At 46.8% G+C, this 27,608-nt stretch overlaps 1 protein-coding gene across 3 annotated transcripts; it reads left to right on the forward strand.

The window, feature by feature from the left end:
• PUSL1 (pseudouridine synthase like 1) lies at nucleotides 1-27,131 on the forward strand. Of its 3 annotated transcripts, XR_008453239.1 has the most exons (9): nucleotides 1-118; nucleotides 1,840-1,897; nucleotides 8,838-9,025; nucleotides 14,430-14,579; nucleotides 16,732-16,905; nucleotides 21,490-21,544; nucleotides 24,873-25,035; nucleotides 26,003-26,089; nucleotides 26,995-27,131. XR_008453239.1 is itself a non-coding variant. In XM_009556728.2 (8 exons), exons 1-8 carry the CDS (start codon nucleotides 60-62, stop codon nucleotides 26,032-26,034), a joined length of 879 nt encoding a protein of 292 aa, XP_009555023.2. In that variant the 5' UTR covers nucleotides 1-59; the 3' UTR covers nucleotides 26,035-26,138. The 3 variants fall into 3 exon arrangements, 2 of the variants coding, with proteins under 2 accessions (XP_009555023.2, XP_053941837.1); XM_009556728.2 differs by lacking the exon at nucleotides 26,995-27,131 and having other exon boundaries at nucleotides 26,003-26,138; XM_054085862.1 differs by lacking the exon at nucleotides 26,995-27,131 and having other exon boundaries at nucleotides 62-79; nucleotides 26,003-26,138.
• Nucleotides 27,132-27,608: the final 477 nt, after the last annotated feature.

Genomic DNA, 27,608 nt, shown 5'->3' on the forward strand with positions numbered 1-27,608 from the left:
GAAGGGGAGGAGGAAGGAAAGAGCCGCTCCATCGCTCCTCCCACGCCGGGGCCGCAGAGATGGGCTCTCTCCCGGCTCGGTACTTAGTGTTCTTTCAGTACTTTGGCACTAAATATAGGTAAGGTGCCTCAGGGGGAGCCGAACAGCAGCTGTGGGGCTCCCGTGGAGGAGCTGCTGGGAGTGCTGTGGGAAGAGGGATAAATCAGGGATGGATCCCCTGCGGGGTGGCGAGAGCAGGCGGGGAGCTGCGCCCTGCCGAAGGCCAGGGCCTGTCCGCCTGAGGAGAGGGGTAGTTTGGGCAGTAAAGGCTTAAAAAGAGCAAAGAGGAAGCATCCCAGGAATAAATCGGGGATAAATCCCTGGTAGGGTGGTGAGAGCAGGCAAAGAGCTGCACCCTGCTGAGGGCTGGTGCCTGTCAGTGTAAGGAAAGGGGTGGTTTGGGCAATAAATGCATGAAAAGGGCAAAGAAGAAGGATCTGAGGTCAGGAGGCAGCAGAGCGGTGATCCTGGGAATAAATCAGGGATAAATCCCTTGCAGGGTCATGAGAGCAGGCAGGGAGCTGCGCCCTGTGGAAGGCCAGGGCCTGTCCGCCTGAGGAGAGGGGTAGTTTGGGCAGTAAAGGCTTAAAAAAAGCAAAGAGGAAACATCCCAGGAATAAATCGGGGATAAATCCCTGGCAGGGTGGTGAGAGAAGGCAAGGAGCTGCGCCCTGCTGAGGGCTGGTGGCTGTCAGTGTAAGGAAAGAGGTGGTTTGGGCAATAAATGCATGAAAAGGGCAAAGAAGAAGGATCTGAGGTCAGGAGGCAGCAGAGCGGTGATCCTGGGAATAAATCAGGGATAAATCCCTTGCAGGGTCATGAGAGCAGGCAGGGAGGTGCACTCTGCTGAATGCTAGCGCGTATCAGTGCGAGGGAAGCGCTACTTTGGGGCAGAAAATGCATAAAAAGGGCAAAGAGGAAGCACCAAGGGCAGGAGGCGGCAGAGCTGTGATTCCAGGAAGGGCAGGGAGGGCACCTTGCTGTGATTTCCTGCGGTGGTGGTGCTTTGTTGGGCACCAGGTTCACCCACGCTGCTGGAGAGATGCAGGTGAAGGGCGCTGTGGGCTGCCAGTCCTGCAGGATAGCTGAGATTGGGTTCCCTCAGGCCTTAAACGTTCCCCACAGGGAGCTGTGCTGGTTTACATTGTAAGAAAATGTGTGGGAGAACCTGTGTGGCTCCAACCCCTGGAATCGTGCCTGTCTTCATGAGGATTTTACAGAATACCACCACCGTCATATGCCAAAACCCACAATTCTTTTGCGGTGCCCAGTTTATGTCACTGTGGGTACTGACCTAAATTACTCTTTAGTAGTTACAGGTAGGTTGGGTTTAGCCTAGGGATGTATCTCTGCACTTCAGCAGCTTTTCTGCTGTACCAGGGACAAAAGCTCATCACAAACCACCTTCACCGTCTTTTAATCCCTTTATGCACTCACAGGGCCTGCATGAAAGGGACCTGCAGCTGGCAACAAACTTCTGGCCCTGAAATAGTTTTACCTGCAAACTCTTTTCCAGCACAATTTGTCTGCCTTGTCTTCCTGTCAGCCTCCATCTGAAGGGCTAGGCCAGAGGGTAAAGGATTTGAAGGATGTTTTTTATGTCTGGCCTCCTTTCTTGCAAATAAATGCTGCATCTATTTTCCTGTTCTTTCATCATAGTGTTTGGTGCCTGCAAGTTGTGTAAAAAGATCCAGGTCACTCAATAGCAAACAGTTTGACTGTCCCCCATTTACTCCTGAGTGGATTCTGTCCTTGGGTTGTGACATGGATCAGTAACCGTTAATTTGTTTTGCTCTGCAGTGGGGTTATGCACACTTCGAATGATCAGTCAGTGGTTGGAGTCCAGAATTATTTGGAGGTAGGTCCTTACTTACAATATGAACATTAAAAAGAAAATTACAGGGTCACATTGTTGAGCTTCAGATATTGTCAAGGATAAATATTATTTTTAGATGGATTGTTTTGTATATTACAGTGCTTAGCACTATGTGAGTGTCTTTTATTCAGTGCTTTAGGAATTATATCAATACACAGGTGGGAGGAATAGGTTAGGGTGAAGTTGGAGACATTAAGATCCTGATCCTGAAAAAGATGAGGATAAGACTCTTCAATAAGACTTGAAATTGAGGCATTCAAGTCCAGAACTATGATTCTTAGAGCTCAGGTGCTGGCTCACCTGAAAGTACTTAAGCCTGTGAACTTTCCTAGCAGTTGTGCCTTTGCCCCAGATTGTACTTGGCACTACCTCGGTTCTGAGCTGGCTTAGCTGCTCTGTTTCTGGTTCACGTCTACATCCTTTATAGCTTTAGAAACTAGATGCTCCATCCTGCCAGGAGAAGATGTGTCTGATAGACATTTTCAAGCACAGAACAAAGCACAGCAGGATATCTGTTGTTCCAAAGAAAAATAAATGCTTGGTTTCCATTCTTCTGCAGTTGTTCCAATATGCTAGGGAAAAGAGGTGTGATCCTGTCATCATTCTTGTCCTGGGGATTTCCCAGAGTGTAAGAACAGCCTTCAGGACCCAAGTGCTGTTTGGGCTTGGAGTTGGGTGTGCAATAGGAGAGCAAAAGACGCACTCTTGTACCAGCAGGTGGAAAGTGTTTCACTCAACAGAGCAAAGGCTCAGAACGCCGGGGTGTTTGTGTTACTTAATTATGTTCTGCATTTATTTGAGCAGTGCTGGTGAATCTCATGTTCCTGTGCAGGGCAGGAATCAAAAAGGAAGCTGCATTATTATTTGCTCTTGTCTTAGAAGCATCATGTACTTTGAAATGAAGATAGAGATTGTTGGTTGAAATGGATTGCTTTAGCTCAGATCGTGCCTCTTTGTTATTTGGTTTTCATTTTCAGCCACATTGTCCAACCTGAGATGACAAACTGTTGCAGATTGGAGGTGGTGCGATCACCATCCTTGTTTGTGACTGTCGGTGCTCTGCCTGAATTAGCTACAAGCCCCGGTGTTGTGCCGGAGCAGAGCTGTTGGAAAGTTGGTCCGGGAGCAGCTGTGCTGTCCTGCCCAGCTGCTCTGCCGCTGTGGCCAAGGTATTTCCACGCTGTGCCTTGGTTTACTGAATGAGGGCAGTCGTTCTCACATGCTGTCGCTGAGCAGTCTGCAGAAGGAAAGTGTGATGAATTATGGTTTGGATAAGAATACTAGGGGTGTATTTGTATGGCTTCTTGCCTCAGACCGTTGTGGAGAAAGTGGATAAATATTGTGCAGATCTTGAAAAAAGAGCCCCCAAGGACTTTCTATCTCATTTATCTCATCCTCTGAGCCATCCAGTGTCTCAGCCCCAGGCGCCGGACTTTGGGTGAGCCCAGCAGTTGTTTTGCATTATCCAAGGAACTTTGTTTTAACAGGCAAATGGGTAGGATGGGTGATTAAAGGAGAAAAGAAGAAGGAAAAAAAATATAAAAAGAAGATAAACTTATTTGGTGTTGTCTTTTCACAGTATCAGCACTTTGCAGGCCAGTTCTGGGATATGTGCTTTGCTTTCATGTGGTGGTATTGATGCTGGGCACTGCTGGGCGGGGCTGTGTCTATTAGAACCACATGGGAAGTCTGAAAGCAACTTTAATAGAAAACTTCTGGGCCCTGTAGGAATTTATCTTCCTCCGTTTCTGTGCAGCCTTGAACTTCACAACTTGCCAAAGCCAGGAAGGCAACTGAAGGGAAGGGCAAAATTACATCTCTAATGAGATCCTTATTGTATTCTAAATAGGTTCAGACATTTGTTTGCAATTACAGGTAAGCAAATAATCTGTGAGGTGTAGACTTTATGTTTCAACAGCAGTGAGATGGGCTGGTTTGTGAGTGTGTACTGCAGTGTTCTGTGCAAGGTAAGGTAAAAACACTGGGCTGAGGCTGAGCAGAAGGGTCTGTAACCCTTTGTCACCACAAAGCACTGTATTGTACCAGACACAGAAGCTTCTGTAGTCCTCAGTACTGCTGTGTAACAGAGCCCCGGGACTGTCTGGAGGAAATGGAGACCTGTTTTAGTTCAGGGACAGAAGTAGATGTTTGAAGAAGCTTTTGCTATGTGTTTGAGGGGGGTGAGGTTTGCAGACAATGCTTTCTTTCTTTCTTTCTTGGAGGCAACGCATTTATCTTGAAGCACTTGGAACACCAGTTATGCTAGTGATGGGTCCAAACCAGAATTCCAGACCTTGCCTCCCCAGATGGCAAGTTTGAATCCTGTGACTTGGCTCCCTCCAGTTCCTTGTGGAAACTTAGAAGATACAGGACTCCATGCTTTAGTCTCAATTATTACAAATGCCCCTGCTGTAAAGGAGGATCTTCTGTGTGTCACCTTTTGCTGGAGTCAGTAGCTGTTGCTTGTGCTGCCAGGCACCATATACAGGGCCTGCTAGGATGGATGGAATGAAATTCCCTTTTGTGTTTGGTTTGAACCATCTCCTGAGTGTGCTGTTTCCCACTCTGCTGGTGAATGCTGCCCAAAACTAATCTTTCCCACAAAAAGCTCTGCTTTGGCCAGGAACCTCCTGCTAAGGCCAGGTATTATTCCTCATGAAAGGGAGAAAAGGGAGTAGAAGAGAAAGAAAACATACACACAAACTCCTCACTATGCACAGCAGCTTTGGTAGAACCTCCAGCCCCTAAAATACGCAAAGAGGTAATTCAACCCCTGTTTGGATAATCATTTCAGTGGCACGGGAGATTGCTTTGGAAACCCTTTCTTCTGCTTTCTCAGCTTTTTTTTACTGGCTTTCCCTTTAACTTTTGTCTATTCCACTGAAAATCATGTAGATCTTTGATTAGTTTCAGTTGATGTAGAGTCAGTGAGGCTGTGATGACTTGCAACCAGAAGCGTGCATGTTATTATTCATTAGAACAGAGCAGGTTATAAATCCTGCAGCATCTCCGACAAGGCAGCGCAGTGCCTTGTGTCTGTGCAGCTAACGCTCTTGTGTGTTAAGAGCTAACGCTCTTTTCTCTTATGAAACCGAGAAGCGATCCAGCTGCTGTGAGCAAGAAATAGAATATTTATTTTCAAAAAACATTCCTAATGCACAGTTTCTCTTGAACACACCCATCCACAACTGATCTCACAGGTTCCTTTTGTGCTTCCCAGATGCTCTGTAGAAGTCGATGGCTCAGTATTTGTATTTAGACTTCAGGGAGAGACGTGGATGAACTCTTGCTTCCCCACAGTACGTTTTATGCAGTAACGGGCCTGTTCTTCATCTTGCCCCTCCAGGAGTTGTACAGATCGAGAAGAGAGCAGAGCTGCGAGGAATAATAGTGATCTGGAATGTGGATCTGTATCATTCTGGCACAGGAGAGTGGAAATTTCAGCATGATACAAAATATGGAAGTGCTTAGTGAATGAAACCTGCTAGCAGAGCAGAACTACTAAATGCAAGTTGTACTTTCCCCTACATCACTGGCGTGCAGACTGTTGGAGGTATGAACTGACACCCCGGGCTGCTTGTTGCTCTGGGAATATGGTCATTTGGAAAGACTATGACTCGGGAAGGAAAGACTCAATGCGGATGGATGAGATCTGGCTCAGGGAAAGGCCTCCAGCAGATGCTAAGCCAAGATTTTGCTGTTTATAACACCTGCTAAAGAGGAGGATGTTTACTCTGTGCCTTAAGGAAGGGAGCAAAGACCTCTGAACTCTGCGTACATGGGAGCGCAACCCAGCTCCTTTATTCCTGTATCTTCTCTATTACTTTTTAGCTTAAATAAAGTCCTTAACTTCTGCCTCAGTTTCCCCCGTAGGAATCCACAGGTGATACCCAGCAAGGCAGAGATCTGGATTAATGGCCATAAAGCCTCTTGAGTTCCTCACATGAGGCCTGCTTGTTTTAGCAGCTTGTTTTATCTGAAAGGGCAGGAAAAGCTAGTTGGTTTCCAAGCAATTACTAAATGTAAATAATGCGTCTTTTTTGAAATTCAGTGTGGGTGATAGTGACAGATTAAAGCGTGTGGGAACCAGAAGAGGAAACCACCGGTGGCCCATGGGCTCAAAGGACATCTGAGTGGTACAGAGATGAGACATTTGCATGGGTGAAGGGATCATTTCTGAATTGCCTGCCAAGAAGTTCAGAGGTTCGGATATTCTCTCTTTAAGGAGATTAATTAGGGTGGGGTACAAATGAAATACTGAAACTAGAGGCAGCAGCTAGTAGTGTATCACCAGCCGCATATCTGTTAGGCTGGTGGAAGCATCCAGAACAGAAACAAAGCTTTCAGATTTGTTGTTGATGGCCATATTCCTCCTCGGATACCCAGAATATATCTCTTTAGTCAGAACCTGTCACTCCTGCACCTTTGTGGACTTAGTGGCTGATCTGAGTGGGGCAACCAATCAGATTTGCCTTGGAGCCTGAAATCCCCCCTTCCTCTCCAGTCTGATCTCCAGTGAGGCTCAACTCCTTGTGGCAGAGGAGAAGAGCTCCAAACGGTGTTCCTATTATCCAGGCCTTGTTTCAATGCAGCGCTTGAAATGGTGTGGGATCCAAAAGAGTGCTGCATCGAAACTCCTCCAAGCCTGTAACAAGAAAGAAGGGTGTTTTCCATGTTCTCTCCTGTTCTCTCTCTCCCTCTCCCCCCAGTCAACTATATTCCCACCGGATGGGTTTTGCCTGATGAGAAAGGACGGGGGGAAGAGGGTGGAGGAAGGTTTCTCTAGAAACTTTGCTCTTAAAATGCAGCTTCTGCTTTAAGACAAATTGCTGAGGCACAAGCCAAGGTCTGCTGCAGAAAACCATTTCTGTCAGCTTCCCTTTGCTGAAGGGTGATAAATAAAGATTTTTGTTGTTAATTGTAACCACATGTGAATTCCAAATAGGAAGATTAGGAAAGGGAAAAGGCTGGCGTCATTTTTGTTCTTTTTCCCAGGCCTTTCCCTGTAGCTCAGTTAAATTTTTCCTTGTCTCCTTGTGCATTTTAGTGGGATGTTTCCAAGAGCCCAAGAATTCCGCCTGCTCAAATAGCAGGAGTCTGGAAGGCATCTGTGAGTCAGCAGTTCAAACTTTATTGACTCTTGGTACCAAATTAAAATGTAATAAAAGAGCTGCTGGGCTGACTGCTCAGGCGTGGGGATGGGAAAGAGAAGGAAATTTCTAGTCATTCATCTGGTTTTCTGCTTTTGTTAATATTTTTCAGTCTTTCAGATGTGATTGACTTATTCACTAAACAAATTACATCAGATTTTCTGTCTAAGGGCCTGGCCTCACAAAGGAAAAAAATTGTGTTTTGCGGGGCCTCAGCTTTATAACCTTACTGTAGGTAAGACCTACCATGGTTTTAAGATTGCATTACTAAGTTATTGGAATACCAAGGTCAGTCTAGACAGACCCTTAAATAGATAGCATCTAATTAACCGTGTTAGCATCTCTTTTGGTCTCTCTGTTTTGTGTGCACGTCTTGATTAGGAGACACCATATTAATGACTCATTTAGCGGGGTTTTATTTACTTGACCAGCAGGAACCTGTAGTAATTCACCCAGTTGTTTGTCCAGCCCTTTGTTAGCGGACAAAAGAGAAAGGCAGAAAGAGGGTGGGGATAAAAGCCAGCTGTGTGGAGAGGAACAGTTGGGAAAGGAAAACAACGTTCCGAGCCACAGCTGGAATCTCCGGCAAATCCATGCTGAAATCCGTATGCAGAACTTAGAGGATCTCAATGGCTCTTCTTCCCCTTGCACTGTGAATAGGAAGGTCTGTTGCAATCCACTTTGCTAACTATTTTTTGAAGTGTTTATCAGTGTCATTTTAAGGCTTTTTGGGTCCAATAAGTTTGAGCACTGTGACTGTAAAGCTTCAACTCTGCGATGGTGTAGGCAACGTTTGTCATTTTCTGCTTTAGTCTTGCAGAGATTTTAGTGTGAGTGAAACATCATCTGAATATTAAGGCGACTCTAGCTCCCGAAGAAAACAGCACTCTTGGGATTAGCTAAGTCTGCATTAATGCAGCTGTGGAAGCAGCAAATATAAGGAAATTGCATCTTGTGACTGCCGGTGGCGTGTTTGTCCGGTGGTTATTTGTCCTGCTGGGGTAGCTCAGTGTCAGGTCCTCAGCTACTGGTTCGTTTTATGAGAGCTGTCTTCGTTCTTAGATCCGGTTATGTTTATATTTCTCAGTGGGACTAATAAATGGATTACATCAGTGCTGTGCTGCTACTCCTCTGGTCTCCTGTCTCCTCCTCTGCTGTCAGCAATTAATGGGAGTGTGTTGCCCTCCATAGCCCCGCTCCCATTGTGGGTGGGAAAAAACTTCTGCCTGCAGCAGTAAGCTAGAGTATCTTACACCATTCTGGCCTGCGCTGGAAGCAAAGGATGGAGCCTGAGCTCCTTCAGGCATCTTGACTGATGTCTTTGAGACATCCCTGTGTGCTCTTTCTGCCCATTTAAGGCTTGGGTTCTGCAGCTCTTTAAGAGCTGCTGAGACAATCTTGAGTCCCATTCTTAGCAGTGAATGGCAGGAGTGGTGTCTGGATTTCAGTGAGTAATTCTTTGTCCTCTTTCCCACTCTCTCAATGATGTGGGGAGATGAATATCTTTAATCCATTTTGTACACGTAAGGAAGCTCACAGGGCATTTTGGGTGTTCTGTTTGAAGTGATTTCAGGACAAAAGGTGAGAAACCACCTAGGAGAAGTCCCCCAAATAGGCTCCTCTCCATTCCTGTCTTTGCAGCCCACAGTAAAAGCCACAATTACTTCTCTGTGAGCAATAAGAAGATGCGGTTATCAAGGAGGAGGATGTGTTTTCCTAGCAAGCTTGAAGTGAGTCCACTGTTCATGAATCCATCTTGTCTTGGCTTTCAGAAGGCAGCGCAGAACCTAAAACCCATTGTTCCCATCAAGTTCCTCATCTCCAGCCGAACAGATACTGGTGTCCATGCGCTCTGCAACTCTGCTCACTTTGACATCCAGAGGGAACCAGGGAAGCCAGCGTTCAATGAGAAGGAGCTCCTCTATGGCCTTAATTACCACCTGAGGTCTGAGCCAATCCGGTGAGTTGGTGGTAAGTCAAAATCTTTTAGTTTGCTCTCGTTGGAGACAGAAGGAAATGCAGCAGTGATCTTTCGTCTTCACCCACAAGATGTATTTTCCCCTGTCTATGTGGTCATCTTTTATTGTTAGACTTATTACTACTTGCAGAATCTCAGAGTGAGCTTATCTTGCTCAGTCGGAATGCTCACCCTCACAAGCAGGAAAAAATTATAAAACCAACAGTTTCTGTTAGGAATTTACGTCAATTATGTAAGTAATTACTAGTTCCTGTGCGTTTTTCAAAAAGTGGATTGAATTTCATGTTCTTTGCTTTTCTTCCCAAGCTGTTGTGCAATTTCTCTGTCAGCTGTCAAACAGTTTGTGTGTTCTGACCCAGAGATGGGTGCATTTTTATGGTTAAAGTGTAAATCGAATGAAACATTGGGGTTTTTATACTGAAAGCCAAATCAGTGCTGTGTCGTAGAATCAACGTACCATTTGCCAGCAGCTGCTCTGTTGTGCCGTATTCTTTCTTGTGTTCCTTTGTCTTATTTGCATCAACTAAAAACTCGTCAAGGCACAGGCTGTCTTTGTCTGTAAAGCGTTTGGCACAATAGGCTCGAATCTCTGTGGTACCTGACTGAGCATGTCAGAGCCCTTCAGCATTGTGCAAGAAGGTGGGTAATTTATAGGAGCTATTTAGGTGAGCAGAAGAACTGTGATGCAAGATGTGAATGGGTAATTCCTCAGAGGCCTCGGCTGCTCTTTCTGGTGTCTGCCAGACCAAGGGGCCAGGACAGAAAAAGCCTCCCCACTCCAGTGAAGGGATTGTTGTGAGAGTGGCAGCATTACTGTGAAGTTCGCTCCTCCTTCCCGCTTCGCCCAGCCTGCTTTATTTTCTAATCTCTTCTTTGTGAAACAGAATCTGACCCAAATGCTGACGCGGCAAGGCCTGGGATCTGAGGACTGACATCATCCTTGCATCTGTTCTTGGTTTTGCAAGGCAGGATTCCAGTTCTCCAGGGTTTGGGGAACAGTCAGTCGGCTCTAAATCAGCAGGTGCTCAAATAGTTTGGGGTCTGAGGGAGGGAGGGATGAATGACCTTTTCCCAGGAGGTTTTTCACGCACGTTCCACGTGCTGTATAAAGCAAAGAGTGAGTTTGTGTGAGTTGGTTGGAGCTGCAGCGTGCTCTGCAGACAGTGTTGATCTGCAGTGCACTCAGCTCTTCTGACTTTTTCAAAGCGTATTGCAAACATTCAAAACTTAAGCAAAGGAAGGAACCCGAGGAAAGCAATCCCAGGCACATTGACTCCAGGGAACAAATTCCAACCTATGCTGGTAGTCCTGATGGTTACGAGAGTGTGTGAGACAGCGGTGACTTGACATTTGCTGCTGTAATGTGGTACATCATGACTGAGTTCCCCCCTTCTCTAGGCCTGCGCCAAAGAAGCGTTTAGATCCTGTAGCTCTCACAGGCCCAGGAGTGGGTTTTGCAGTGTTTTCCTGCAGCATTTCCTGTGTTGTGTGTCAGCGATGCTTTGCATTTTTTAAATACAGTGGGATCTTTCATCTGTGGGCTCTCAGCTCGATGGATGACTGGAGCAGAAGCTGCAGCAGCTGTCTCGGAGGCAGCTGCATCCTTTCACCTTTGAACAAGCCGTCAGAGAGTGAAAGGAAAGGGGAAGTAAAATCCTTGGACTGTCATCTCAGGAAAGAGAGCAGGAAGGGACTGTGAGAGCCTTATTACTGGAGACACATAGTTCCTGTTAGTGGCTATTTGTTATGATGTTTTAACTGGCCTTTTTCTTTGGATGCTTACAGTTCCTTTGACAACCCTCAGACAGTTTTGGGAACAGCATAAGGCCACACTGCTGTTTATCTTTGATCCTAATCTTCTTCTGACTGTCCGTGCAGCTTAGCTGTTGCTGTCCCTCCACGAGAGCCTCTTGCGATGCATCGGGAGTGGGTGATCTCAGCCCAAGGGCAGTGTGAGATGACTGTTACACTGCTTGGGCTTGATATAGATTGTGGCTGCTGTTAGAAATGCCTGACTGTCCTCAGAGTCCATAAGGGAAACTTCTCTTTTCCCACCTTATTTGCAGAAATACGTTTTAGCAATAGGCAGAGTAGGTGAAGTCTTTCTGTGAAAGCAAAGGTTTCACAGCGGATAGGATACCTGGAAGAAAAGCAAGTGCTGATTTCACTGCTTTTTATGACACAGCCCACAGACAGCCATCAGGAGTAAGTTAGATCATGCTTCCCAAACCCGAGATTGAATTAATATTCAATAATATGTGTGATAATATGGGATTGATAGTGTTGCACTTAAAAAATCCGGTTCCTCTGTTGGCCTCTTAGATTCCTCTGCGGTCAGAGGGCAGAACACAAAGCAGATCTCTCGAGCTAGCAAAGCTGAATGTTTAACATCTGCGAGTTACTGTCCCTTGACAGCTTCCACCTTCTTTGACATCTGTGTGAAGAGTCTAATGCAGCTGCTGTGGGATGGGGCTGGAGATGATTTCTTTTCAGACTGCTGTGTCAATTAAAACAGAAAAAGATTCTGAAATAGAATTTGACTCATGTGGGGTTTTAGTTTGGTTGTTACTTTAGCTCAGACTGGAAACTAGGTCAGAATATATACATCCTGGATGTATATATATTGTATTCCAACCCAAACTGTTCTATGATTCTGTGAATACGGTCCCCATGAGTTTGCGTTTATCAGGATGCAGGCAGCTCTACTTCTCCTTCCTCCCTTTTAAAAGTGGTCCAGCTGCTTTCCATTAAGGAGCTTGGTGATGGGCATGAGTCTAAGCGTATGCAGCAACCACCCCCTCCCTCAGTAAATATTACTTCGCCAAGAAGAATTCTCTCCTAATGCAGAAGAGAAAACGCGGTGCTTTCATGTGGTTGCAAGCAGGGGGTGATGGAGAGAGGGGTCTTTGTGAGAACACATTATTGTGATAGTGCCTGGAAGGGAAACAAGATTCGAGCTGGCTGACTGTATCATCAGCAGTTATAACCTTCTGTGTAGCACGATGGGTCTCTCCTGTTGGCTGATCTGGCTTTTAGGTTTGCAAAGCATATTTAGAAGGATCTTGTCCACAAAGATCAGGGTGTATTTCGTAGATGGGGTAACTTTAGGAGACTTTGCTGGGATTTAAGTGAGGGTGGCAATGCAGTAGACTCACACCTTCTATTTCTGATTCCAGTTCTGTAAGCACACAGTAAAAGCTGGGTGACAAGAAGACAGAGCTGAGATTCCTCTTGTCTCCTGCAAACTGGAATTTAGTTTCTGTGGTCATTGGAGAGAGAAGGAGCTACTTCTGGAAGACATCTTTGTATCTAATGAGTTGCTATTTCTAGTTAGATGTCCTCAGGCTTTTTGTCCTTCAGCCCCCTCTGAAATTCAGGCTCTGAAAATCTAAAGAAAGTCACGAGTCTTTATTTACCAGCAGTTGTTCAAGAAATGGGATCGTAACAAGGCCTGAAATGTAGCTGCTAGAATAAATGCTGGAAAGACATTCCTAGCCAGAAAAAGCCTATGGTAGCAATCGCATTGCTCGGAGAGGCAGGAAAGGATGCAGGCATCAAAGAATCATGTGAGCATTAATAGGCTTTTCTGAAAGAATCACTCTATCAGAGGGAGTAAAAGGATGGTTATTTAATAAAAATCACATAACTGTTAACAAGAGAAGCTCAAGATAGATGAAATGCTTGTGCAGGCATTTCCTCTGTAGACAGAGGAAAATAAATGTAATAATTATATTACTGTGTTTAGAAGAGGCCGGAGGCCTGGAGGATGTTGTTTGCATTTCTACTGAGAGTTTACAGCAGCGGAGCAATCTCCTGGGCTCATTACTGCAAATCCTTGTGGAGGTCTGTGGCTCAACTTTAATTTCTTCTTCTGTGGTCTGAGCCTTTGCAGTCAAGGGACGTGAGCCAGAGGCATTTGGGCTGGCAAAAATCCCCAAAGCAACAACCTTTTTAATGTAAATAAATAGGTTTGTCTGTTACTTGGTCCCAAATGGTATCGTATTTTTTGGCTGCCCTGGGTTCCTTCTTGCTATGTCAAAGTCTGAAGAGAAAAAGGTACATGGCAGGAGGGAAGATTCCCATCTAAAGAGAGATGTGCTAAAATAATGCCTGCAGAGGATTATGTCTGTGTAATAGTGCCTCTTTGCTGTGTGCTCCCCGCGGAATGGTGAGTAGCCAGTACTCTGGGAGTACGGGGAATGAAATCCAGTAAAAACTGCTGCAGACATGTTCAAATCAATAACACTTCAGAGAGGTGCAGAAACTCAGCTCTATTTTCTCCCTCGCCAGAGAGAAGGGTGTTTTCCCCTCTGACAGCCTTCTGGCCCCCGAGCTGTCTGATGGGGAGAGGGGCGTTGGCTTAGAGAAACAGGGCCATTTCTCTCTGTTTCTTATCGAAGAAAACAAGGGAGTTCAGCTGCCTAGAAAGCTGCTTCTTTAGTTAACTGCCCAGAGTCAGGGGAGAGTGAGCAGATGTGGACGTTCCCAGAAGCTATTTTCTGTATATGTGAAATGTGAGGATTCCCAGGAGGCGTCCTGCAGGCGGCATCCCGCAGCTGCTGGATGGGCTCAGTCCAGGTGATGGAGTGATGCACCTTTATTTTCATTGCTGCACCAAAGTCCTGTTTATCTTGGAGGTCGTAGGGAAAGGTGGAAGTGACGTAGTTTAAACCATCTCCATCTGCTGCAGGGAGCAGCATCATCACCTTTGAGTGCCAGCACAGTACCTGTTGTTGGGGGAGTCCTTCCCATTCACCTTTGGGGCCATGGTTCTGCAAAAGCAGAGGGCACAGCGTTCTTATGATGTGCTCCTGGGCTTGCCATGAGAAGATGCTGCCTCCCACCTTAAGCGTGGCCGGGAACGCGTGTGCGCTCAGCCGGATGCAAAGCCATTTGCCGGGCTGGGTGAGGTGTTTGGTTTCACTGTGCAACGCTAATGAACGCATCTCTCAGCTGCCATTTTTCAACTGAAGGACTGATTGGTCTGAGCCTCTTATGGTGGTGTGAGCATCCCTAAAACTTCTCAAAACTGACCCAAGGTCCGTTTCACAATGTATTTGGTGACAGGGATGATGCCAGGGCTCTTCTGCCTTCTATTTGAGATGCCTGTGGCAGCCTACAAGTGCAAATCGGTCGCTGGTTCGTCATTGGCTCTCAGGAGCAAATGATATTTAACTAATTGTATATGCAGTTTCTCAAATGCAAATCCTTGGTCACTGGTTCGTCACTGGCTGTCAGGAGTGAATGATATTTAATTAATTTTATGTGCGGTTTCTCAGAGTCCATTACATCTTTCAGTTCCCATCTATGTGGTGACCAGGTAAAAGCTTTTGAATTAATGCATGGCATTTCTCTCCATCTCATTCATTCTTTTCTGTCCTAACAGCATTTTGAATGTCTATCGAGTGGCCAATAGCTTCCACGCACGCTTCTCTGCACTGTCAAGAACCTACATTTATCGGCTGTTGATGGGCTGCACTCATTACTCTCAGATGCCGGTGTTCGAAAGGGATCTCTGCTGGGCTCCTGCAGGAAGGTAAGTGTTTTCCATTAAATCTCCCTGGGGAGCTACCTCATCAACACTCGGCAAAGGCTTGGCTTTTGAGGAAAGTGGGGAGGGGGTAATTTCTACATGTGATCTCAGATTCCCGTTTGTATTGACAAGATTTCCCTGTTGAAATAAGTGCAGCTGCACCGAGTTATGTTCGCAAAGCCCTGAGACCTACAGCTCGTTTTTAATTGCACTGAGAGTTGTACCTGTGATAAACGTCCTTAGCACTGCCGAAATACTCAATGACTCTGGACAGAGTCCATCAACGACTTTGTGTCCCTCCCTATGGAAGTGATGAGCGTTCCCTCCAATGACCTTGCCGATTCCTACAGCAAACCAGTTTGGACAGCTGGCTGGTGGAGCAGGGCTCTGACGTGATGCAGACAGGCAGAAATGCATCGCACAGCAGATCTCAGAGTTTTAGGTGGGACCATACAGGCAGTCAGGAACGAAGGCTGAGAATTCTTGGTTTGTTTTTTTTTCCCTCGTCCTATTTCTGGTAGCGACTGCATGGAAATCTGTGTTCCCATTCCCTATCGGAGTACTTGCAGGTTTGAATAGCAAGAGCCAGTGACTCTGAGCAACCCTACAATAACAAACCAGTGTATCCAGCTCAGGATTCACTCATGTTCTGGAGTAGCCAGGGTCATAACAAATCAGCGCTTGTATCTGCAAGGGAAGAAAACCAAAGTCAGTGCCATTAAAAAAAACCAAAACACACTTTAGGACATTATATCAGTGGGTGAGGAAAAAATAAGCAGACCCCATAAGGTGATTTGTTATTGGCCTTTAGTTTACATTGCACTGAGATAAACAGGCATTTAAGAAAACTGGAGTTTCCCACAACATGATAGAAAAACAGGTTTGTAGCCGGTTATGGTAATTTCATCACCGCTATTGGAATATAAAAAATCGCAAGCAATGGGAAAAAAAGTAATCTTAGTATCCTAGCAGTGGAATGCCAGTGACATTGTCTTAACATTAAGTTGCCAGCTTTCTTTTCTGTGGGCTGCGTCAGGGAAAAATAAATATGAAACTGCAAAATTAGGTGTTATGCGCACAATGTGCCTTATTATCAGGCTTTATGAAATAGCATTTAATTTGGTCCAGACCCTGCAGGTAATTTTCTCCACATAAAGGACAGGATGAGCGTATTGGAAATTCTGAGTGGGAGGTGTCTTACTAGAAGGTGGGATGCTTGGACTGCTGGGAGTGGAGAAGCTCCCAGTGCCAGCGCTACCGAGCACATCTGGTGTGTAAAACATGTCATACACATTAAACTTCTGTAAGCGTCTGAATTGCCAACTAGATGTCATCAGCGCGTCTCAGCATGACCAGGATTCTCTAAGTGCTGCTCTTTTTTCTTGAACACAGTGAAAAAAAATTGAACAGGGTTGGAAAATCTCATCTTGAGTTTTTGTTTTCTGCAGAAACAGTGACTTCTGTTAATATCTGAAAACCTTAAGCTATAGGTCACACACACCTAGACAGGCCCTTCTTAGGAGAAATTTACCTTCCAGTACCTGAAGGGGCTACAAGAAAGCTGGGGAGGGACTGTTCACAAAGGCCTGTGGGGGTAGAACTGGGGGCAGTGGGTATGAACTTTCCGAGCTTTAACCCTGCATCCCCACCTTGAGTTTATACTGGCTTCGTCTCAAACAGTTCACCCGCCCATTCCATTTCTGTTACTTCCTAATTTCATCTTTTGGGTGTTGCTCATCTAAGGTTTGGAAAACCATCGTAGTGTTTGATATTTTTGGTTTATAAGATCCAGATACTGCAAAGGCTTTTCATTCTCTCGCCCCACGTTCTAGCCAGCAATTTGAATAGAGTTATTTGAATTGAAGTGTTACGAGCAGCACAGCAGGATAAAGGTTTGTGTAAAAGCCTAGGCCTGCCAACCCTTCATCTAGCCTGGGGTTTTGAATACCTTCAGGCCTCAGGTCACTTGGCATCGTGGCTTGTGGTTTGGGCCTTTACAAGAGAAACTCTTGCAAAAATGTGTTTCCACAGTGCTGCAATGTTAAATCTGTGTGCCCGGTTTAAGGCTCTCATCAGTTAATTGGACTTTGACCCACTTACTATGTTTGATCCCACCTGATTCTCCTTTCCTTTTGCACTGCATGTTTAATTTCAGGTCCCTGAACGTGCCTGCCATGCAGGATGCAGCACGGTTCCTGCTGGGAACCCACGACTTCAGCACCTTTCGCTCTCTTAACTCTGAAACACCTTTGCGGTCTCCAGTCAGGACCATCCTTCAGGTGGACATCCAACCCTCTCCTGGCTTCCTGTCCCACCACTATGAGCACAGGTGAGAGCTGAAATACTCAGCGGAGGAGCTGCTCGGAGCAGCCTGTGCTTCCTTTGTCTGAAAGAGCTGCTTTCCAGCACTGCTTAGGAACTGACCTCCTGTTTTCTGTGCGTTGCCTTCTAGTGACAACTTGGAAAGGACGTTTCTTCCTCGCCTCCCCAGTATCCTTAGGGAGAAAGATGAGGAGGATTGAGGGCAGTGAAACTGGTTCAGTTGTTTGTGCCTTGGAAGGCAGGATGTTATAAACTGGTGTATGGAATCTGGCACAGAGCAATTCCTATGAGGTGCTTCCAGCATTTACGCTCATTTTGGTTGCTAAAGATCAGCTCTGCCGGCGGGTGGGATTCGTTTTTTACCCCGCTGTGTCCTGGCTTTGCCTAAAGGCTGCAAATAGAAGGAAAAACCCACGCAACACCTAGGTCACTGCTGTAGCTGTGCAGATCCGCTCGGTTCACACTCCTACTGTCTTCCCAGGGGGTGGTGGTGAAGGGAAGTTCAATATTCCTCAGTCTTTGCATAAACAAAAGTTTGTTGATTGTCAGGTTCTTTCAGGACCAGGTCCTGCAAGTATTGAAATTCAGTGGCTTGTATATATTCTCTCTCTAGCAGAAACAGGAGGTTTTTCCCAGAAAGATCAATGATATTTATCATCTGAATGTGGCTTTTGCTTTCATGCCGGCCTCTTTCACAGATATGTGGCTGTTGTGTTTCAGCTTGAAAGCAAACTTTGCTGTTGTTGTGTCTCCAAGCCACCTTTTTCTGCTTTCTCTTTAGGAGAAAGCCCTTTTCTCTGTAGTTTTCCCCGTTGGGTGATTGCCTGTGGAGCTGTCTGTAACAGTAAGTGCCATCCTCCAGGCTCCGGCAGAGCCTCGCTCCACTTTGCAATAGCCCACTGTTTCTTTCCCCATTTCATTGAAGGGTGTGTTTTTCCAGCTAAAGCTTTGTATGCTTGGAGTAACCCTGCTCTTTTAGTTCCTCCCGTCTTCTCCAATTCCTGCTTTTCCTGCTCGGCGTTGGTGCCCGTCAATACTCAGGCAGGTTCTAAAGAGCCACCCAGCTGAGTATGGCACTTTCACTGCACTCCCTGCCGTGCAAAGCACATGGACACGGGCAGGTAGCGCCGTGCCAGATGTAAACGGTTACACAGAAACCTTCTTCCAGCTCAGAAACACAGTCCCCGTGGGGAAAGGAAGGCCGAGTGCTGCCACGTGGCTGCATTCCTTCTGTTTATTATTGGGTTGCAGTTGCTGAAGGGAGAGCTTGGCCTCCCTCTGTCAAGTGTGGTTGTGCTTAGGGGCACACGTAACGGTGAAATGCTTCCTTCTCAAGATTACCTCGTGCTTTGTGATGGGCAGAGACCGAGCTAACCTGCAAATAACTGCTAAGTCTTGTCCGGATCCCCTGTGAGGGCCAGGTGACCTTCCACATCCAGGCCTGCTGTTGTCAGTTGACTGATCTCTGAGATTTAATACAGATCAGCTCTTTTGTTATGTCTTTGATTTTAATTTTAAAAAGGAATTTGCCATTTCTTGCATAACTTGCTGCATAAACCCATCCCACATCAGGCCAAAAACAGCTCAGGAGAGAGAGAGACTAAACCTGAAAACTGAATCAAAAGCATCAGGCTGGTTGCTGATGGAATCTTTTTGCTTTAGGTGACGCATGCATCCAAACTTGTGTCGATACTAATTGATTTAATGAATGTTTAGGCTGAAGGAGATGGCTTTGAGAAGCATTTAAATGTGTGTAAATGGCATTTAAATCTCTTAGAATACTTTAACAATAACAATAACCAACAATGATGAGTTTTCTGTCACGAGAAGAAAGTTGTGGGGTTTGAGTCTTTGTGACAGGCCAGGTGTTGGTGGGGGGGTTTTGTTCATTTTTTTTTTAATTACAGTGTCCTAGTTACTTTTAATCTGTAAAACTCTCCCTATGGGAGCAGTCACAGAGCTCTGAGTTTGTTTGCCCGTTCTGCAAATAAGGCAGCAAATATACCTGAAGCACGTGTGTATTTCTGCACTGCAGTAGCAGAATGAGTTGTTCCTGCAGTGAAAGGGCTGGGGTAGCAGGAAAAGCTTATAAATAGATTTTTTTTAACTTATTTCTTTTTTTTTAGTCTGATCTAAGAAGATTTGTTTTCTGTTTCAGAGGGAGGAATCTGTAGAATGATAAACCATGACCTATTAGTCAAATAATGCAGCTTTTCTTTCTCGTTCTTTCCTTCCTTTCTGAACTTAAACCAATCTTCTGAATTGACCACTTGTCTGTTGAAAAGGCTGACTGTTAAAATGATTCCTTCCGTCAAACTCAGTTGCTCAGCAACAGTGGAAGTGGAGTCCGTGTTCCATCCGTACCAAATGCCTTTGAATGCTAAGGATGTGTTCGGAGACGTGGCCCCATCACGTATTCCTGGGCAGCAATTGCTCTGTCACCCATTTTCTGGCTGAACATGTATTATTCATTGCAAGGTGCTGGCTTCTGCTGCCCAGTGGAAAAAGACAGCTGGATGTTTTGCTGGTAAGCAAAATTATCAGGGAGATTGACAGGGAAAACAAAGTTTCCCTCTTCAAGAAAGCTATCTTGTTCTCTTTCAAAGTCTACAAGGGTATTTTTCCTAAGTATCTTGACCCATCTTTTGTAGCTTAATGTGTCTTGTCAAGACAATCCAGACAGGAGAATCCTGGCTAAAGAGCGTGCAAGCAATTTGATAAAAGGAACATTTCTCTCGATCAAAAAGTTGTCCCTTTGTTTTGCTGAAGACCTGAGCTGAATTATAGAATCATAGAATAAACCATTCTAGTCAGCAGTCAGAAGGGACCTTAAAGCCCATCCAGTTCCACCCTCTGCCATGGGCAGGGACACCTCCCACTGGCTCAGGGGCTCCAAGCCCCATCCAACCTGGCCTGGAACCCCTCCAGGGATGGGGCAGCCACCACCGCTCTGGGCAGCCTGGGCCAGGGCCTCCCCACCCTCACAGGAGAACATTTCTTCCTAAAATCTCATCTCAATCCCCCCTCTTTCAGTTTAAAACCATTTTCTCTCATCTTATCCCTGCACTCCCTGATCAAGGGCCCCTTCCCAGCTTTCCTGGAGCCGCTTTCAGGACTGGAAGCTGCTCTAAGGTCTTCCCTGAGAGAGCGCATTGAATTATGACCTCAATGTGATGGGTATTTCTGCACGTGTGCAGCAATGCACGTGTCTCTACACCCTGTGCATCGACCTGTGGGGAGACAGTATGGAAGTGATAGAAGCATTGTCATTTCCTGACATAAAGAGGAATCCGGGGGCAGGAGCTGACTCTAATTATGCCAGCATGCACGACAGGGAGGGCTAAAAGCAGTAATTTGTCTGTGAATCCTGTGAGAAAGCAGCTGGTGGCTACTCCCCACAATGACTGTTCCACAGTTTCTCTTCTGCGTGCCCTGCCCTGGTACCCTGTGACCACTTTGTCCCCACTGCAACTTTCTTCTGTGGCTCCAAGGGCTGTCTCCTCTCCCAGGGAAGGGGCAGCCCCTCCCTGATACTCAGGTGTTTCCAGCAATCCCAGCCTGTCCTTCTCCAGACAAACGTGTTGCAGCTGTGTTTTTCTCACAGCCGATTCCAATCTCTATAGCCCTGTGATAATCGCCTACTGGGCTCAGTGTGAGGAAGGAGAGGAGAGGATTTGCACGTAAATGGCTTCTCTTCTGGGTTGTGTGAGGTAAGCTTTGTCTCTTTTTGCTGTAGGAACCCTATGGGATATAATGAGCAGTTATAAACGGTGAGTTTATTTAGTGTTTATGGTTATTTTATTGTTACTTCTATCAAAATGACTTCTAGGATTGCTTGGTAGTGTGGATGATGCAGGTCCTGAAGTGAAAAGCTGCTCATTTTTGTGCTGTGTTGGTGTACCTGGTGTACGATACCTGTGTGTGTTTATGTTTTCATGTGTATCTGGTACGCATATTGGATTTTTTGTTTATTTGTTGGAAGGAAATGTGCACCCATGTTCTTCCCTGCAGGACAGTTCCTGAGAGTGGGTTTACATTGGGTTTTAGTGTTGGATTTCATGTCCAACTTGTATGTCCTGGCCTTTCCTGTAGCACATAGACGTCACAGTAGGTGCTGCTGAGTGCCGAAATTCATTCTGCAAAGCTTTTAAGGACCACAAGACTCTCAATCCAGCTGCAAATCAAATGATAGAGTTGCTTTGCTGTCACTGTTGTTCCTTTCTCCAGGAGGTAGCGGGCTGCGTTCCTCCAATCAGTGGAACCTTAGCAGACTGCTAAGTTGCACCTTGTGTTAAGTTGCCCTTTCCCTTTGAGCGATGATGTACTTGGCCGTGAGCAGCAGGAAGATCGAGCCCTGTAAAACTAGGTGCATACAAACCAGGCAGGAATTGTTTCACCACAGAAAACGTCTGCACCTGAGTAGCAAATGAGTAGTCTGGTGTTTGAAAGCTCATGATGCTGTTCCAGGTTAATTGGAGGCTGTGCAGCTGCTTCCTTGTTCTACTTAGATTCACCTGTGATTTGTACTTGTGGGCAGAAGTGCCATTTGAAATGAGATTTTGAATGCTTTTTTGTTTGTTCCTTTCTTTAGGAGACTGGAGTTTTGGGAGTTGAAGTTCAGAGGCAGATCGTTTCTTTACCGACAGGTACTGTTTGGTGCTGTATTCAGCTCATGCTTTGCCTCCAAGAACCAAAGTGTTGCCATGCCTGTAACTATTGACCAGTTCAGTGATGTTGCATCCCAGTGTAGCACCGCTTCGGCAGAGCTGGTGTGACAGACATGGGGTCCTAGCATCAGAGAAGTGAGGTTTACTATTCTGTTTGATCCAGTCGAACCAGAATCTCTTGTGTCTAACATGAACGTCCAAAGTCACAGAACCGTGTGGGAGGATGGAAAGTTTTGTTTTCCGCAAGCGTTGTCCTTGCAGTCGGAGTGGTAAAAACCAACAGACATATGTTCTTGCTCTGCCGAATGGCACCGGGCCCAGCAAAGACTGCCTGGAATTTTACTTTCTGGCTTTGGAGCATGAAGTAATTCTCAGCGTTGCACAAAGGAGAGGTGGGAAGACTTGATTCAGCTACGTGGGCCTGCCTGCAGGATCTGTCCCTCTGCCATGCTGTCTAGTCCTCTCTGAGTTTTCTTTGAAATATCTCCAGTGAGGTTCTTGCTGCTATCCTCAGGGGAGATGTCTCTCTCCACAACTTAATGGATCACTTCATTAGGAAAGAGGTTGGCTGTTCTCTGCCCATCCTGGCCGTGGTCACACTCTGGAGACACAGAACAGGGAAGAGAGGGTTTGTGTTTTGGAGGAGAGGGGGTGTTTTGTGGGAAAGGCAAGCAGCTATTTTTTATTCTGTTTAGACAAACCAAATTTGTTTTCATCCTGTGCCAAGTAAATGCTCTGCGAGCTCTCTGTCAGTGGGTGTCTGGCTATGAGCAAGGCAAGAACGGCAACGTGCTTGAGAAGGGCTTGATATACAGCAGAGACTTTGCTTCATCAGGTGCTCTTGTGAAAAAGAGAAAATGCTGGTAACTCATTTAGTGCATTAGAACAGGAATGGTGCTTAGTGACACTGAGTTACCTGTGTACGGGGCTCAGCCAAATGCCCTCTCTGGGCTCTGTTCGCAGCAGCTGCCTTATAGCGAGCTGGCAGGCTGTCTTGAGATAGGAACTGGCTCTACACGCCGAAATTGCACTCTCCTAACTGAGCATCTGCTTTTGCCCTCCATCATAAAGAGGAGAGGAGGTGGACCTCACATCTCACCTTGTATAGCTGCTGTCATAAGTATTGACAGCTAGACGGTTTTATTGGAGAATAAGGTTGAACAGCCACAGAGACTGGGTATATTTTTGCAGAACAGTATGCAGAAGAGGGGAGACGCCGAGCACGTGGCTGTTTCAGATGCGTGCGGTTAGTCTGCGTTTGATCCTTAACTCCAAGTGTGGAGACATCAAAGTTAAAGTCACAGCATACAATGACCTCTAGTGATGGATGGATAAAATAACATGCGTCAAGGATCTGTGCTGCTTCTCTGCCCTACCCACAGGCTCCTGGCACTGCAGAGCACAGTGTGAGATCAGAGCACGTAGGGAGACAGTGCTTGCCTTTGGATGAATGGTTCCTGGCTTATTGGACCTTTCTCCTTAACGGTGATAAACACGATCAGGTTGCTTAGTGGATTTCAGTTTATTCTTCTGTAAACGTTAAAGGATTAGAAACTCAGGCCTGTGCTTTGTTACAGAACCACATTTAGGTTTTTGGAGACCTTGGTACGCTTTGAAAGGGCATGGGCAGAATGGATGTTTACTTAGGGCAAATAACATCGTGACTGTGCAGCGGGAGTGAGGAGGCGAACTGAGGAGGCACAGGTTGAGAGGCTCTTCCCTGTCAGTTATTCCTTGTCAGCAGCTTCCTGAGCCTGCCTTGACGTAAGAAAAGCGGCTGTACCAGGAATATGAGCGGTCAGTGCTCTGCCTTCAGAGAGTACCCTTCAGCTCCGGAAGAGGGTGGAGAGTGATGCAGCCACCGTGCAGGGATGTAATAGAAAGCTGGGCACCGGGAACTGGCATTCGGTGCACAGGCGGTGTCGGCACATCCAAGTCTTGGCCTTCCTGGAGCAGCCTCTCTTCTAGGGGCCCGGGGGAAAGGGTATTTTTTAGCCAGAGTATGCTGAGTTGGGAGAGGTGTTTGCACAGGAGGTGAGCGCTGGGCTGTGAGATTTGTGCTCGCCTACTAGGTCTGGAAAGGATGAGCATGAAGGGAGGGAAGCTGTGACACGCAGAGGTGTTTGAAATCCCAGTTTGCTGCACTGGGGGATGTTGTCTGGCAGGCTGTCAAACTTGGGTGTTTTTTTCCTCTTGACTTTTTTGTCTTCTGAGAGAGAAGCAAGGCCCTGCATAGCCCCCACCTGGAAACAGTGTCACTTATGTGTTAAGAACAACCTGCAAGCTCAGTTCTTCCAGCAAGCATGCGAGCTTCTCGCTACAGATGGATGTGTGGGAGCTGCTGCTGTTTCTGAAACAGGAGCTGTCCTCTGCTCAGCTTGCTTCCCACTTGTGATGAGAGCAAGCCTTGCTCCAGGGCAGTGCTGTGTAGCTGGAGATAGTTGTGTTACAGGTCCCCATCTCTTTCTTACTTGCGTCTTCAGACATTGGAAGGGAAGACTAAAAGGAAGTGAGGTAATTTTGCTGGTTCTTTTCCCTACTACCGGCTTTGGTTGCTAGAAGATGCTGAGCCTCTGCGCGTTGCAGACAAGCTCTTCCTGCGTTCAACTCTGGAGTCCTCAGTGCAGGAAGGACATGGGTCTGTTAGAGTGAATCCAGAGGAGGCCATGAAAATGGTCTGAGGGTTGGAGCACCTCCTGTGTGAGCACAGGCTGGGAGAGCTGGGGTTGTGCAGCCTGGTGAAGAGAAGGCTCCGGGGAGACCTTAGAGCAGCTTCTGGTACTGAAAGGGGCTCCAGGAAAGCTGGGAAGGGGCTCTTGAACGCGGAATGCAGGGATAAGACGAGAGAAAATGGTTTTAAACTGAAAGACGGGAGATTAAGATGAGATCTTAGAAAGAAATGTTTTGCTGTGCGGGTGGGGAGGCCCTGGCCCAGGTTGCCCAGAGCAGTGGTGGCTGCCCCATCCCTGGAGGGGTTCCAGGCCAGGTTGGATGGGGCTTGGAGCCCCTGATCCAGTGGGAGGTGTCCCTGCCCATGGCAGGGGTGGAACTGGGTGGGCTTTACGGGTTTATTAATAACAATGTACCTATATTGAGGAGCAGATTCGTATTAGGAAATCACAGTGATGTCATTATTTCCCAAGTGACAGGTAGTTAGTTAACTCTGAGGTTTGTGCTTGACTTGCCATCAGTAGTAACTGTGGGCCATTGCACAGCACTGCCCACGGCACAAGTGCAGGGCTCTAGAATTTCCTAATCCCTAAGTTTTACAAGGGCACCTCCTAAGCTGTGTTCTATGGTTTTTCAGGTCCGAAGAATGGTTGGGGCTTTAGTTGCGGTTGGCCAGGGCAAGTTAACACCTCGGCATATAAAGGAGTTACTGGAGATAAAAGATCCACGGGCTTTTCCACCAAATGCCATGGCTCCTCCATCTGGACTCTTTCTCAAATCAGTGGAATACGATGAAGCAGGTAGGTGATTGCAGGGAATGGTGTCCTTTTTGTGGGAGTCGGATTTGATGCTGGTGGGAGCAGTGACACCTGCAGTCTTCCCTTTTGCGTGGTGCGCCCTGTGGCTCCTAGCTTTGTGCGCTGGCACCCAGATCACAGCGAGCACCCGGGCTGCAGAGGTGTTAGCAGCACTCGCTACGGAAAAACGGCTTTTTTCCCAGGTAGATTTCCTCCTCGTACTTGCAGGGCAGTAAAAGAGAAGTTATGTTGACAATTGCTTTGAGATCTCAGGTGAATGATACTTTAAATACTCTTTTGTCCCTGTCCCCGTGTGCAGACCGACTCTCTGTGGTACCTTGGTGCCTACAGATCCGTTTCTGTTCACTCGCTGCTCCCTTGGTATTTGAGAGGATTGTACGGACCGAAGGACAGAACAGACCCTTCCACTTATATCGCTGCTCTCTTAATTTAACAGCACCTGATCTGAACTATTTAAGTCTTCTAGCTTAAAGAAATAAAGGAGGAGGGTGCAAATTTGCAGCAGATTGCAAATTGAATGTTATGGAAGTTTGGCGTCTCTGCTAGGGACAGCAGGGGTTTAAAACAGCAAGGATTAATCTGTGTCTGATTAATCTGGTGCCCATGATATGTGGATCCAAAGGACTTCCCACCACACCGCAGAGCTTCAGAGCTCCTACAGGTGGGCACCTGTGGCAGTGGTACACGCTCAGAGTCTGACGGGATGCAGATGGGAAAGGGAAGGAGTGAAGAGCAGCACCAGGAACTTGGATGTAGCTCTGAGTGTCCTGGACTCCGCAAGGCAGCAGCTGCTTGCTGGTTCCGGTCCTCTCCGATTGTGCTTTTTCCTTGTGCCAGTGGGAAGGGAGCCCAGCAGGAAGAGAAGGCCATGCATTTTAAGTGCTTTCAGGTGGTTTCAGTACCATCTTTTTCCCTAAATCCATGTTTTGGGGTTTTCTTTCCCTCTCAGATTTGGACCCTACAGTTGCCCCAGGAGAATAGCAGCCCTGTGGGATATGACCGTGCCTGAAAGGACTGTTGTGGATATGAGATGGAGGTTTGGCGGTGCTCTTTGCCCAATACGTGGCCGTGTCTCAATAAAAATCATTGCCTGTGACTGTAGGCATCTTCAAATCATTTGTTCTTGCCTGCCAAGACTGCCGAGGGGGAAGGAAGAACAACTCCAGGCTGCTTTTTTGTCTTCTTTTACTGACATTCCGGTCCCTGTCTCAAACTGGAGGAGGAAGGAGTGGGGCTCGAGGGTTTTGGTTTGGTGTTTTTTTCTCTTCTATGGTGTGTGAGTGGGAGGGATGCAGGCTTAGAACGGAGGAGAACGTAGCAGTTCCTCTCTGCCCCTTTCCCTGCCTTTGCACAGCGTGGGGCAAGGGGCAAAGGTTTCTGTTAACGCTGTGACTTACAGAACAGCCTTTGGCAGGACTCGCCACATCCTCTCCTCACCAACAGCTGCTCTTGCTGAGCTGTAGTGGCTTTTGCATCGTCCTGTTCCTCTTTGTTGCACATGGCATGTGGCATCTAACAAAGCAAAGTCCCCATGAGGTCGCTTAGAACCCGTTTGGATGGTCACAGCCCCGGCTGAGAGCGCAGGAGCAGCTCTGAGAGACTCAGCCGGGTCCTGACGTGGAGCTTTGGGCGCTGGAGGCCCTGCAGGCAGGGGTGGCTGCCACATGGCTTCTGGGCTCTGATTTGCTTCCTGCTGCCTTCTGCTCTTCCACAGTTGGTTCAGCAACACCACAGAGCTGTGCCAGAGTCTCAGTGATCTCAGTGCAGAGCAGAAAGAGGGTTGTTTTTTTTTTTTTTTTTCCTTCTTTTAGTGTTTTTTAACCACTAACCACAGGTTTTACCTGCTTGCCCAAGCAATAAAATACATGTCGGGTAGCTTCTGGTTTTTATCGTATGAATGACACAAGAATCTGTCTGTTTTGGTTATAAAATGACTGTTAGAGAGCCAGGTTACAGGAGAGAGGATGAAACTATTGACTTCTGAAGTTCCCAGAAGAAACAATACCTGGTTTAAACACTGGTACCACCATAATTAATCTCCCTTTTGTCCCTGAGAGAAGAAGAATTGCAGAGAGCACCAGTTTGCCAGAGCAGACAGCTCACCTGATCCGGTAAGAGCATGTTCTTTGTTCTGTGGCAATTCAAGTGATGTATTTACCTGCATTCAGGTAATTGAAGAATCCTGATAACCTCTTGAGAGGCTGTGGAGTTTCTTCTCTGCTTGCATGGTGGAGAAGCCGCGGGGTCGGCAGAGGGAGTGGGCAGCAGTTCTCCCTCACCTCTCTCAAGGCCCACCTGTGCCTTTGGCAGTGGGGATCGTTAGTGAGTGGTCCCAATGCAGAACACGTAGACAGTGAGAAGTGATGCATCTCTTCCCCATTCTGTCCCAGGCAGCGGTTTTGCCAGAGACTGACTTTTGCTGCGAAGGCAAGATAGTTCTGGTTACTCTCTCCTGACTGCTGGTGGCTTTGTTCCCTCAGGGACCAATTCCCAGCGGAGACAACAGAACTTCGGAGGAGTCCTCGGTCTCTGCATGGAACAGGAGAGCTGAGCCT

This window comes from Cuculus canorus, chromosome 21 (genome assembly GCF_017976375.1).
Source record: "Cuculus canorus isolate bCucCan1 chromosome 21, bCucCan1.pri, whole genome shotgun sequence".
Taxonomy (NCBI): Eukaryota; Metazoa; Chordata; class Aves; order Cuculiformes; family Cuculidae; genus Cuculus; species Cuculus canorus.